Below are 14432 nucleotides of genomic sequence, written 5' to 3' on the forward strand. Positions count from 1 at the left end.
AGTTTCAGGTTAAGAATGGACCACCAAAACGAATTAAGTTTGTAACCAGAGGTACCAATGTATATGATTGCATTGCCACTGAAAACCACTGATTTGGCAAAGAATCCCCTGAACCATTCTTGCCCTTGCACTACCGATGCTCACCTAACTCTCTTCAACTTTCCTTAAACGATGAGATCATTTCCTGAGCTGCCTTGTGCATCTACAGGAATCCCTTCAGGCTGGGACACTTATCTGCAATTCAGGGTCCCTGGCACACTGCCAGCACTATATAAACGACAAAGTGGGGGGTGTCAATAAAGTTATATTGCACTTTTACAATGCAGATTGCATACCCTGAAATAGGAAGCCACAGTTTGCCTCTTCATGTTGGTTGTTTCCTCAGGGTGCCTCATAATCTCCATGGTGTCCACCTGAAAGCACACAAGTCAGAAACACACAATGTGTACAGTCATTTACTACCCAATCCTCAGTATATGTTTCCTAAGATTGTGTCAGCTGTTTACTGCATCATCAAAGGTTCTGCACCCATCCTAAGACCCTAAGTGTGGAGGGAGGTTTCTGACTCCAAGAGGAATTGTCTACCGGGCAACAGCCAGGATGTGGTCAAAAGTTCTTGCTGCTTACCTCAGGTCCATGTCTCCTGTTAATGGACTCTGAGATAAACATGCCTCTCAGCGACACTTCATGGGTGCGTATCACAACGAGATGACAACATTGCAGAGAGGTGTTCTCAGTAACTGCCTGCCTTTCCCCAGCTATGTAATAATTTATCTCTGGAGACTCACCAAAGTCACAGCCTGAAGACCTATTGAAAGCCCTTCTCTCAGCCACACAGGAGAAAGAGAGGGAAGTATGCGTCTCCACCCCCATCGTTTAGCCCGGACATTGAGGTCCAGCTCCGAGAGCCTTCTGGTGGTTCCCTCACTGCGAGAAGCCAAGTTACAGGGAACCAGGCAGAGGGCCTTCTTAGTAGCGGCACCTGCCTTGTGGAATACCCTCCCATCAGATGTCAAGGAAATAAGCAACTATCTGACTTTTAGAAGACATCTGAAGGCGATCCTGTTTAGGGAAGTTTTTAATGTTTGATTGTGTTTTTAATATTCTGTTGGGAGCCACCCAGAGTGGTTGGGAAAACCCAGCTAGATGGGCAGGGTATAAATATTATTATTATTATTATTATTATTATTATTATTATTATTATTATTCTATGTTGTGCATGGTTTGGTAAAGGTAAAGGACCCCTGGATGGTTAAGTCCAGTCAAAGGCAACTATGGGGTTGCGGAGCTCATCTTGCTTTCAGGCCGAGGGAGCGGTGTTTGTCCCCAGACATGGTTTAGGGTAATGGTGAACCAATCTAAAACGTGTCACTTCACAACTATTCTTACCTACAGGTGGGCAACCATTTTGTACTCAAGGGCCACCTGAGATGATGGGTGGTATATTGGGGGCTGCATTTAGATGTTGGGGGGTTGACCCATCAGATCCCCCACCACCTCGCACACAGACACACGCAACCTGACAACAGTCTCCCACAGACAGACAGCCTCACAATCTGTGAGTTACAAAGTACCCCCCTCACTCACAAACACCCTAACCTTTCTCCCTAATATCATTCCTCAGCTCTTCCCAGCACCCACCAGTTAGGCAGCAGGAAGGAGAGAGGGATTGCAATGGGATCTGCATTGGGTTCAGGTGAAGACAAGGGAGGAAGCCTGTAGGCTGCAGAGAAGTCAGCTGACGTCCACACTCAGCAGTCCACAGTGCATTAGCCCAGTTTAAAACTACAGTGGTACGTTGGTTTATGAACTTAATCCGTTCTGGCAGTCTGTTCTTATACCAAAACGTTCTTAAACCAAGGTGTGCTTTCCCATAGCAGTGGGAGACTCAATTTACAAATGGAACACACTCAACAGGAAGTGAAACATGATCTGCTTCCAAGGCAAAGTTCACAAACCAAAACACCTACTTCCGGGTTTGCAGCGCTCTTAATCCCAGTTGTCTGTTCTTAAACCAAGGTACCACTGTATGCACTTCCAGAAGCAACACAAAAATGAACATGGGTCTCAGCAGTGATTGACGTGTTGCAGGCAGGCATGATAAGCATGAACTCAGCTATCACTACAGTCACCACATCACCCTTGTCACTGAACACAAAGCAGTATTTCCCTTTTTAAATTACTTTCTTCTTCATTACTTCACGGCTCTATTTGGTTCATGCCACCAAATCGCGAATGCTCTCCATTAAAACAAAGCAAAAACATTTTTGTGTGTGTTCAACGTAGTATACGGGTAACAAGTATATTGTTAATTACGCGCCTTACCTTAATTACGCTGTCACTACAGCTGTTCTTTATTTATTTATTATTTTTTTTACAAAAAAGAATCAAAGCTGACTTTGTGAATTAAAAATATCACCCCCCTAGTTAGTAATCAAAAGCAGCTTTGTGCTGTTGTATCACATAGTTCAACAAAATTAGAGAAAACAATCTGCCCTCTGTTCGCATGGTGCAATAGAAACAATTTAGCGTGTACACACACATACACACACACACACACACAAATGCTCTGTGGCAGTTCACCATCTGCTGTGAACAGGTGGCATTTGTGTATTAAACTAAGAACATTTGAACCAGAGAATAGCAGCTTTTGCACCTGCGTTATAAAGCAGTGGCCTTCAGATCACGCAGTGTGTTTCTTACTCCAGATCAAGGCTGATATTTTCAAAGGGGATGCAAGCAGAGGCAGAAAAAGGACTGCTGTTCCCAAGATAGCAATCGTGTGGTCTTACCTTGAGGAGATACTTGGGAGACTGCATGCAAAACAGAAAGGAAAAGAAAGAAATGCTAAGCAGCATCATAGCAGATACAGGCAGAAGAGGGTGGGAGGGAAAACAGGCTTTAAGATCAGACTTGGACAGAACGCACAAGGTGAGAGAGTTAAAACAGAGAGCCACTCTTTCGTAATCCAAAGCAGCTGCTGTTTCTTGCCCCCCAAGTGTTAAAATGCCCTTTGAATGACTACATGACAAAGAAAATGTATGGGGCTCTTTAAAAGGCGGGGGAGGGGGATTGTAAAGTGAAGTCCTATAATGTAGCACAAGGAAGAGGAATGCTGCATCAGCAGAGATCACATCAAACATTTCAGAAGGTCACATGACCAAGTAAATATCAATCCTTCTGCTTAGCGTTGCAGGGAATGTCCACAGGGAATGATGCAAAGGAGGTTTTTCAGAACTCTTCTGATTAGGCTGAAAATTTCAGCCTTTCGGGCTAATTTCCAGAGAAGAGATGGGGAAGGATTCCAGGGCTGAATCATGCTTGATGGGATCTGGGAGACAGAAAGGAGAAGGGATCTTTCTTTCTTTCTTTCTTTCTTTCTTTCTTTCTTTCTTTCTTTCTTTCTTTCTTTCCCTTGCTCCAAATGTGCCCACTTGACTGCTTCAAGCTGTTGAACTGGCACACTTACAAGCGCCACATATTGTTCATTCCCTACTTGCGGGAAATCAATTTTTTAACGTGGCAGCACCTACATATTCTCTGGAACCCCCTGCTTCTTGATATTAGGCAGACACCTTCATTGCGCTGTTTTTGACATCTTCTAAAAGCTTTTTGGGGACGCGGGTGGCGCTGTGGGTAAAAGCCTCAGCGCCTAGGGCTTGCCGATCGAAAGGTTGGCGGTTCGAATCCCCACGGCGGGGTGCGCTCCCGCTGCTCGGTCCCAGCGCCTGCCAACCTAGCAGTTCGAAAGCACCTCCGGGTGCAAGTAGATAAATAGGGACCGCTTACCAGCGGGAAGGTAAACAGCGTTTCCGTGTGCAGCTCTGGCTCTGGCCAGAGCAGTGATGTCACGCTGGCCACGTGACCCGGAAGTGTCTCCGGACAGCGCTGGCCCCCGGCCTCTTGAGTGAGATGGGCGCACAACCCCAGAGTCTGTCAAGACTGGCCCGTACGGGCAGGGGTACCTTTACCTTTACCTTTAAAAGCTTTTTTGTTTAGGCAGCCTCTCTAAACATGTAGTAGTAGTAGTAGTAGTAGTAATCAGTGCCTTTTCCCCCTAAAAAAATGCTTAGGGGGTAGTCTCATTTTGACTCAAGAAAATCACCATTTTATAGTTCAAATTGGGAAAAATAAATACAGTAAATGGACAAAAGTACATAGATTCACAAAATGTTTAGGGGTATGCGTACCCCTGCATCCCCCCAGAAAAAAGCACTGATAATAATAATAATAATTTTACTTATGCCCCACATTTCTCCCCGATAGGGAATAAAACACATTTTAGTATGCCTATTATGTTTTAAGGGGACGTGGGTGGCGCTGTGGGTAAAACCTCAGTGCCTAGGACTTGCCGGTCAGCGGTTCGAATCCCCGCGGCGGGGTGCGCTCCCGTCGTTCGGTCCCAGCGCCTGCCAACCTAGCAGTTCGAAAGCACCCTCGGGTGCAAGTAGATAAATAGGGACCGCTTACCAGCGGGAAGGTAAACGGCGTTCCGTGGCCTGCGCTGGCTCACCAGATGCAGCTTGTCACGCTGGCCACGTGACCCGGAAGTGTCTCCGGACAGCGCTGGCTCCCGGCCTCTAGAGTGAGATGGGCGCACAACCCCAGAGTCTGTCAAGACTGGCCCGTACGGGCAGGGGTACCTTTACCTTTACCTTTAAAAGCTTTTTTGTTTAGGCAGCCTCTCTAAACATGTAGTAGTAGTAGTAGTAGTAGTAATCAGTGCCTTTTCCCCCTAAAAAAATGCTTAGGGGGTAGTCTCATTTTGACTCAAGAAAATCACCATTTTATAGTTCAAATTGGGAAAAATAAATACAGTAAATGGACAAAAGTACATAGATTCACAAAATGTTTAGGGGTATGCGTACCCCTGCATCCCCCCAGAAAAAAGCACTGATAATAATAATAATAATTTTACTTATGCCCCACATTTCTCCCCGATAGGGAATAAAACACATTTTAGTATGCCTATTATGTTTTAAGGGGACGTGGGTGGCGCTGTGGGTAAAACCTCAGTGCCTAGGACTTGCCGGTCAGCGGTTCGAATCCCCGCGGCGGGGTGCGCTCCCGTCGTTCGGTCCCAGCGCCTGCCAACCTAGCAGTTCGAAAGCACCCTCGGGTGCAAGTAGATAAATAGGGACCGCTTACCAGCGGGAAGGTAAACGGCGTTCCGTGGCCTGCGCTGGCTCACCAGATGCAGCTTGTCACGCTGGCCACGTGACCCGGAAGTGTCTGCGGACAGCGCTGGCTCCCGGCCTCTAGAGTGAGATGAGCGCACAACCCTAGAGTCTGGCAAGACTGGCCCGTACGGGCAGGGGTACCTTTACCTTTACCTTTATTATGTTTTAAAAACTGCTTGTTCCGATCCATAGTTTGATCATTTCACTGTCTGCTGTTTTTAAAGTCTGTTTACTTACTATTATGCAAACCATTCAGATTAACTGACCTATAAATCTTGCTAAATAAATAAATTCAGTAAAACAAAACTGCAGCAAGCAGCAAGGCAGGGAAACTCTGAGCATGAAGACAGCTTTGCGTGACCTGCTAAGTTTCACCAGATCAGTGATAGGAGAGAGGGGGGAGAATATATCTGTAATGGGCTAGTTCAGCAGGGCTATTGAGTGAATGTTTGTATGCTCCAGGCAAGGCGATTCCTAAGAGTTAATGCTTGGGTATTCCCTGCCATAGTCAAGAGAACTAGATACAGGGGGAAGAGGAGAGGATCTTGTGAAGAAGCTGTAAAAAGCTTAGCGTTGTCCCTGGTTTCTGCCAAACTGCTGGTCTGACTCATAAGCAAAAACCTGATCCAGACAGGCATGTTCAAACCCCTATATGTTTGATGTGGACCAGGATCGGGGGTGAGACCTAAGGGCCTGTGTTTGATTGCTGACAAACTAATGTATCATTCCCCAGAGGAAGATTACAAATTAATCCTCCTGTGTGTGCAACTGAAAGGGAAGTGCTTAGGCAAAAGTACGGCGGGAAAAGATTATGATGATCAAAAGAGAGATTCCCCTATTAAATGGGGAGGGGAATTTAGCAAGACCTGTTTTTCAGAAAGTGAGCCCCCCATTTTATAAAGTTTATTTGGAGGGGGAGGGAAAGATGATTTGGATTTTACAAATGAACAGTTTCCAAGAAGAATTCAGTGAAAAGTAAGAAAACATATACAGTGGTACCTCGGGTTACATACGCTTCAGGTTACAGACGCTTCAGATTACAGACTCCGCTAACCCAGAAAAATTACCTCAGGTTAAGAACTTTGCTTCAGGATGAGAACAGAAATCATGCTCTGGTGGCGCAGTGGCAGCAGGAAGCCCCATTAGCTAAAGTGGTGCTTCAGGTTAAGAACAGTTTCAGGTTAAGAACGGACCTCCGGAACGAATTAAGTACTTAACCCGAGGTACCACTGTAATCTGAATAAAATATAATTATCTTTGTCTGTTTTGTAAACAAACAAACAAACTCCTGATCCCCTGCTAATGTAAACCAAGTGGACATGAAACAGTAAAGGATCTGGCATTTGGAATAATCGCAGTGCATTATAGATCACTTTTTCAAATATGCAGGCAAAGGCATTGGTTGTGTACTGACCTTGATACGACCAGCACTGAGCTGTGGAGGCAAAGACCTGGACGCCGCTGTCACTCTGGCTCTCGCCTGAGCCAAGTTGCCTGTTAAAAAGAGAGAGGAAGGAAGGAAGGAAGGAAGGAAAGCAAAAATTTAGACAATGGGCAAAAAGCCTAGGAAAAGCAATATCTGGAAGACACAAATGAATACTACCTGATAGCTGGAACAGGGCAAGAAGAGGAAGGTTATTGCAGAACATACTGTATTACATAGCAATGAGCTTTGCAGATACAGATCTATGTATACCACCTCTAAGGGGCTGGTACAGGATTGCACTCTCCGCAAAAACTCCAATATGCCATTTCCCCAGTGGGGTTGCCATATTTTGAAGAGCAAAAAAGAAGACACATTTGCCGACTTCAACTATGGATGTCTACAGGGCCGCATTTAGGTTTGTTGAGGCCCTAAGCTACTGAAGGTAATGGGGCCCTTTATATGTCCAGCTGTCCTTTGTCAACAACAAATTGTTGCTGTTCTTTTGTGTTGAATATATGCTATATGGTAATTTATGGACCTAATAGGTATCTAAAGCCATTTGCACTTAACAAAATATGTACATCACAGGAGCCTACACAACACAAAACACTGTTGCTGTATGTAGGTTTTTTGTTTGGTTTTTTATCTTATATTTTGGAAATGTACATCCAGTTTATTTTTTCTTTACATTTTTTGGGGCCCCCAAGAATGTGGGGCCCTAAGCTACAGCTTGTTTAGCTTATACATAAATCGGGCACTGGGTGTCTATGACGACTCTCATCATGAAAAAGAGGATGTGTCCTGGAAAAAGAGGACATATGGCAACCCTAAAAGGCCTCTGAAAGTACAGGCAAAGCACCCATATGCTCCCTACACTGTTATCGGTGCCTAACTCTCAATTGTCGTGGGATGAGGATCGTGCATATACATGCAGGTGTAGAGCGCATCTTGAATGTATGGCGGTCAGGAGCAGGCCAAGCAGGTATGATCCTAAGCCCTAAGCCCCATCTATCGGTATATGTGTGAAGATTATACCTGCAGGATTGCTAGAATCGGCATATTGCTGTTCAGAAGGAGCTGAGGCTGGGACCTAAACTAGTAGGCTCTTCGGAAGTGTTTGCTCAGGAGCCAAAGCCCTCTTCATGCAAAGATGTGAACCGTCACAACAGTGGAGTCTGAGACTAAGGCAACAGTTGATCAATCTGGAGGAAGTTTTGAGCCTCTGGTCCAGGGGTAGGCAACCTAAGGCCCATGAGCCACGAGCGGCCAATGAAGGTCGTTTAACTGGCCCACGAATCACCCCCGAACAGAGCCGCCCGCTTGGCGAGTCCCCATGCGCTGCGCTAAACCGGCGCAATAAGGTGCAGGGACTCACTTCTGCGGTGCCATAAATTGCGCCTGCGCAGACGCTGGAAATCGTGTGCGTGCGTGTGTGATCCGGCCCACGGAAGGATCTCTGCTGGAGTAAACCTTGCCGACCCCTGCCTGGACCCACCAGTCCTAGTATAAATAGCAGATCCAGAACCTGTGTCCGTTCCTTGTCAAAAGGGCAGGGCCTCATATCTGCTGAATCCTAAGTCCAACCCTGGGCCATGTCTTCAGTTCAGCTCCATTAAGTAACTGCAGAGATCCTGGTATGGCGAACGCTCAGCTCAGCGCTGTTTTTGCTATAAGGAAGCCTGCCTTGGCTCTTTGGGCTTGTCGCAAGCTTCATTCTCGAGATCTCCTTATACTGAGACTGAGTCATATGGCTACCATTTGGGACTTCTTTTCTACCTACACACAATAATTCTTGTAACCATGGGTGAAAACTGAGGTGGGGGGCAACTCCCATTTTGGTATGCTATGGAGTTTTAAACTTTTTACTTTCTGAAACATTTGCAGGGTTGCACTATATTTTCGAATGGCCCATGTTAGTGGGTTGCTTCCCTCCGTGGTGACAAAAAATAGCCATGAGTAGGACGGGAACTCTGAAAACTGGTAATGTGAAGACAATAATAAAGTTAGGAGGGAAGGTAAGTAGGTGATATGTCTCTCTCTAGTAGTAGTAGTAGTAGTAGTAGTAGTAGTAGTAATAATAATAATATATTATTATTTATACCCTGCCCATCTGGCTGGGCTTCCAACAAAACACTAAAATACAATAACCTATTAAACATTAAAAGCTTCCCTAAACAGTGCTGCCTTCAGATGTCTTCTAAAAGTCTGGTAGTTATTTTCCTCTTTGACATCTGGTGGGAGGGCGTTCCACAGGGCGGGTGCCACCACTGAGAAGGCCCTCTGTCTGGTTCCCTGTAACTTCACTTCTCGCAGCGAGGGAACCGCCAGAAGGCCCTCAGCGCTGGACCTCAGTGTCCGGGCAGAACGATGGAGGTGGAGACGCTCCTTCAGGTATACTGAACCGAGGCCGTTTAGGGCTTTAAAGGTCAGCACCAACACTTTGAATTGTGCTCGGAAATGTACTGGGAGCCAGTGTAGGTCTTTCAAGACTGGTGTTATATGGTCTCGGTGGCCGCTCCCAGTCACCAGCCTAGCTGCCGCATTCTGGATTAGTTGTAGTTTCCGGGTCACCTTCAAAGGTAGCCCCACATAGAGCGCATTGCAGTAGTCCAAGCAAGAGATAACTAGAGCGTGCACCACTCTGGCAAGACAGTCTGCGGGCAGGTAGGGTCTTAGCCTGCGTACCAGATGGAGCTGGTAAACAGCTGCCCTGGACACAGAATTAACCTGTGCCTCCATGGACAGCTGAGAGTCCAAAATGACTCCCAGGCTGCGCACCTGGTTCTTCAGGGGCACAGTTACCCCATTCAGGACCAGGGAGTCCTCCACGCCTGCCCGCCTCCTGTCCCCCCAAAACAGTACTTCTGTCTTGTCAGGATTCAACCTCAATCTGTTAGCCGCCATCCATCCTACAACCGCCTCCAGTTGCATAATAGTGGAAGGTTGCCTTTATTCAAATGATTACCCATCACCAGCATATTTTCTTCCAAATTAAATAACCCAGGGCATTTACAGAATAGCCAATACATTTTTAGAATCTGCTTCACCATTTAAAAACCACTTTACAAGGTGGGAGAGAGGAATCTCTGGGAAATGTTCTATGGGGCCTGGTTTAGACAGGACATGAGGAATGGCATGCACAAGGCCTTTACTCACCTACACTGCGTGCCCAATTGTCATTGACTGATTTACACATTGACATTAGAATACCAGTTATGTGCTGCTGACTTGCGCTGTTATGCTAACGTTACACACAAATGGACCAACACACAAGATAAGTGTATTTAAGGTTGAAAGAAAATTAAAAAAAATTCCTTCCAGTAGCACCTTAGAGACCAACTAAGTTTGTTATTGGTATGAGCTTTCGTGTGCATGCACACTTCTTCAGGTATTTATGGTTGTCATGCTAAACAGACAAGGGAGTAGCCCCAGTGAACAAAATTGGACTTACTTCTGAGTAAAATTGTATAGGATTTCACGGAATAGGGTGATTGGGCTTTAATTTACCATGGCCCATATAAATCCATCCATCAGCTACAAATTACACCAAACAAAAGTGAGCAAGTAAATTTGCAGAGTACTTTAAGCTGTCCCACTTTGGACTTTAGAAAAAGACAGATTTTTATCCAAAAAAAGTATTCTGCATGTTGTAAACTAGCACAGTAGGACAGGGGAGTTTAGAATAGTACTCTGCCCAATGTACTAGTTCTATTACATGCAAGGAATTTTCCCAATGGCCGAACGTTCAAAAATATGACCTAATTTACCCTCCTATCTGTACTACGATGTGGAAGACTCCAGATTCTAACCCCTCCCTCCCCATTTCTTTGTATAGTCGTACCTTGATACTCGGACATTTTGGCTCCCAAAACACCACAAATCCGGAAGTGAGTGTTCCGGCTTGCAAACGTTCTCTGAAACCTGAACGTCCAACGGGGTTTATGCAGCTTCTGATTGGCTGCAGGAGCTTCCTGCAGCCAATCGGAAGCCATGTTTTGGTTTCCAAACGTTTTGGAAGTCAAATGGACTTCCGGAACGGATTCCGTTCGACTTCCAATGTGCAACTGCATTATATAAAAAGGTTGTGTGAATATAGTCCATGGGGGCTGCTGCATCTTGGCTTGATAAGCGTTGGAGAATCTAAGTTGAACCTAAGGAGGAGAGCAGAAGTCTAGATAATGAACAACTGATCGCTCATCAGCACTTGCATGCACTGCTCAGAATCCACTGCGCATGGATTCTCAAGATCTCTGATATACTTAGGCGCCGCCTCCAACTCAAAGGTTATGAGAACATGATAAAACCATCATTGATTTTCTGACATTAAAACTTTGCTTGCTCTTCAGACGTAAGTGGCTTCCCCATTGTAGCAGGATCTAATCTGGATGATGTAGATTAACCCATGGGGGCGGGTTGACCTGTGGAGAATTTGCCTTGGGGTGGGATAAGAAGCTTGAACTTCATGACCTTCTGGGGCTACGATTTCAAAGGCCGCCTTGACTAATCGGTTAACAATAATGGGCCTGATCCAGCCCAAGTTAAACACTTTGGAATCCCATTGGTTTCAAAAAGGAAGATTAAGTATGTGCTTATGTTTTTCTTCTTGAAATCAAGGAGACTGAAAAGTGGCCAGCTTTGGTTGGATTGTGCCCATTTTGTGTGATAGATGTTGGGAGTCAACAGACATGTGTTGATTTATATGGAGAATATTCATTGACAACTTAAATATAGATATAGAGAGGGGGGGGGAGAGGCAGCTGGGAGGGAGATTTTTTTAAAATAAAACCTTGGAGAGGAAGAAAGGAAGTGATGTGGACCATTCATGTGCAAGCCATTCCAGATACATTTCAAAGTTTTTTAGTGAGTGGCGCACAAGATGTCCAAATGTTTTCTCTGGCTACATATCTTCAGAGGCTAAACTGTGATTAATAGCACTGAAAGAACCCTTTGAAGCAGGATTGGTGACATCAAAGTCCTAATCCATGGGTGGCAGGATTTTTATAATGAGTGGGAAGCATTTTAACACATTTCAAAGGATTTAGAGCATGAATAAACAATAGGCCTCTGCAGATGTGCCACACACCTTTCAGAAACATAACACACAAATAAGTTTCCATTTTAATTTAAATGTAAATAAAGTGTTAACACTTCTTTCAGATGTTAAAAGTGCCTTCTTTGCAGCAACTCCTGTTTCGCCCTCCCCTCCTTGCTTTACAGAAAGCATGTTAATTCTGAACAGCCTTCTTTATTCCAAAAATCACACCCCACGGTATATAACTGGAAAGAGGAAATATTAAATAAACAAAACCAGAGTCCATGTTTAAAATGTAAGTAATCACCCAGGAAGAAAATTCAATTAGCATAGTGGCTGTATTATACTGAAAGGACATTTGATATTCTCACTTGCATTGCTAGTAAGCATTTTCGTAACTCAAAATATAGAGATTTCAAAGGCAACAGTGGATCATCATTCATGTTCAGTTGTTTGTTTGTTTGTTTGTTTGCTGGCTTGTTTGTTTGTTTTTAAAAAAAACAGGCTATTGGGTAGACCGGAAAAAATGCTTCCTTTTGTTCCAACATCTGGGAACTAATAATTTCTTAGTAGGTTTAAATAGCCAATACCGATCCTCAACCCTTGGATGCTCTCCACGGAATTATTGCTTTTTATTGTCAAGACATGTTTAAAAGAAGATACTTTTAAATCATTTTCCCACCCCTTTGGTTTAAAGGTTTGAGGCCAGAACTATTCCTTTTTTGGCTAATGTGTAAGCAAGAGAAGGGATCTATAGAGGAATCTATAGAATCTGTGGAAGTATCATGCCAAAAATGTAGAAGATCAGGTGCAAACACACAATTTTGATAATGGATAAAATCATTTATAGTGCTTGTGGCTTCAGCCCAGCTGCTGAATCTTTTATATAAAATGTTTCCTCACTTAGGCCACTTATCAAAAGTTAAGCCCCATTTAACTCAATGGGACTTTTCCCAAGAAGACACATACAGTGGTACCTCGGGTTACATACTCTTCAGGTTACAGACTCCACTAACCCAGAAATAGTACCTCGGGTTAAGAACTTTGCTTCAGGATGAGAACTGAAATCGTGCTCCGGCGGCGCAGCAGCAGCAGGAGGCCCCATTAGCTAAAGTGGTGCTTCAGGTTAAGAACAGTTTCAGGTCAAGAACAGACCTCCGGAACGAATTAAGTATTAACCCGATGTACCACTGTATACAGTTGCAAGGACATGGGTGGCATTGTGGTCTAAACCACTGAGCCTCTTGGCTTGCCGATCAGAAGGTCGGCAGTTCGAATCCCCACAACGAAGTGAGCTCCCATTGCTCTGTCCCAGCTCCTGCCGACCTAGCAGTTCAAAAGCACGCCAGTGCAAGTAGATAAATAGATACCATTGCAGCGGGAAGGTAAATGGTGTTTCCGTGCCCTCTGGTTTCCATCATGGTGTCCTGTTGCACCAGAAATGGCTTAGTCATGCTGGCCACATGAACCGGAAAGCTGTCTGCGGACGAACGCCGGCTCCCTTAGCCTGAAAGCGAGATGAGTGCCGCAACCCCCATAGTCACCTTTGACTGGACTTAACCGCCCAGGGGTCCTTTACCTTTACCTTATATTTACAGTGGCACCATTCGCCAGGTACCCCAGGCACCATAACATTCCTGGAGTATGTTATGTAAATAATTATGTGAATACTTCAGAGCAATACCCAAGAAAAAAGACAGCAATAATTGGGTGCCTTCCTCAGTCTTGCACAGATTTCACAAATATACCGCACCCACCATCAGCTGTGCTGTTGTGCAACTCTCCTTTATTTCAGTGGGTTTGTTGTCGAGTGCTTCTACGCCACATTTTGTTCTAGGAGTATTTGCAATGGTACTTTTATATAGCACACAATAACAATATGATTATTTTTTAAAAAAAACATGACAGAGGGGAAGTTGCTAAAAGTTGGTGCTTTTTTCTACATTTAGGTCCAGATTCTTCAACCTTTTACTCAAGAAACAAGACATATTATTATGTCTTCTGCTCTTTTCCGAGAGGAGTGGAGTTTGCAAAAGAGCAGATATTCTAATTTTGCTACTTAACTACAAAGCTTGCTGCTGAAATCCCAGGAGGAGAGCAGCTTAACTTTTACAGACACTAGCATAATATATGTTGCGTGATAGAGGCTAAAGTGCCTATATATACCAGAAACACTTTCGATTCTAAATGGAATAGCTTGCAAAAAGATAATGAATAAAACACATTATGACTGTTGCTGCTTAGTCCACACGTGTTGCCAACCCATCCCGAAGGAGACCTGATACAGAACAGCTATGATGAATAGCTGAAATTGTTGATCTAACCACTCTTTCAAAATCTCCTTCATAACTAAGGCCAAATTAATTTGGCAGTAGTTGATACAGAGACCAGGGGGGGGAAAATCCAGAAACAGCTGTTGATACATTTTAAAGGCATTTGAGAACTCTGCAAAAATATTTCTCTACCAAGAGAACTGCGTTTACTGTGGCCTAAGTAACCAGGGCGGGCAGAACAATTCCTCTGACTTAGAGTTGTTGTTGTTGTTGTTGTTGTTGTTGTTGTTGTTGTTGTTAATCTTTATAGCCCACATTTCTTCCAAGTTGGTATTCAAGGCTGCTTACAACATTTTAAAATGTCATAAAATACAGAGCAACAAAAACAAACCGGTTAAAAACAATAATTGAAGTACAATTGCCCTGACAGCAGCCTTGTGATCAGAATCAAAACTGTAGCTTAGTTTTGAAAGGCTTGTCTGAATAGGAAGGTCTTAGCCTGCTGGCAGAAGGATAACAAA

At 44.4% G+C, this 14432-nt stretch overlaps 1 protein-coding gene across 1 annotated transcript in view; it reads right to left on the bottom strand.

The window, feature by feature from the left end:
• MYO3B (myosin IIIB) overlaps window positions 1–14432 on the bottom strand; it is a 294124-nt gene that overhangs the window by 108192 nt on the left and 171500 nt on the right. Inside the window, exons 24-26 of the mRNA XM_079981556.1 lie at window positions 6595–6674; window positions 2793–2813; window positions 336–413 (exon numbers count right to left, since the gene is read on the bottom strand). Of these exons, the coding sequence (XP_079837682.1) occupies window positions 336–413; window positions 2793–2813; window positions 6595–6674 (179 nt within the window). The remainder of the gene's footprint in view (window positions 1–335; window positions 414–2792; window positions 2814–6594; window positions 6675–14432) is intronic.

The sequence above is a fragment of the Podarcis cretensis genome (genome assembly GCF_951804945.1).
Source record: "Podarcis cretensis genome assembly, chromosome: 1".
Classification (NCBI taxonomy): Eukaryota; Metazoa; Chordata; class Lepidosauria; order Squamata; family Lacertidae; genus Podarcis; species Podarcis cretensis.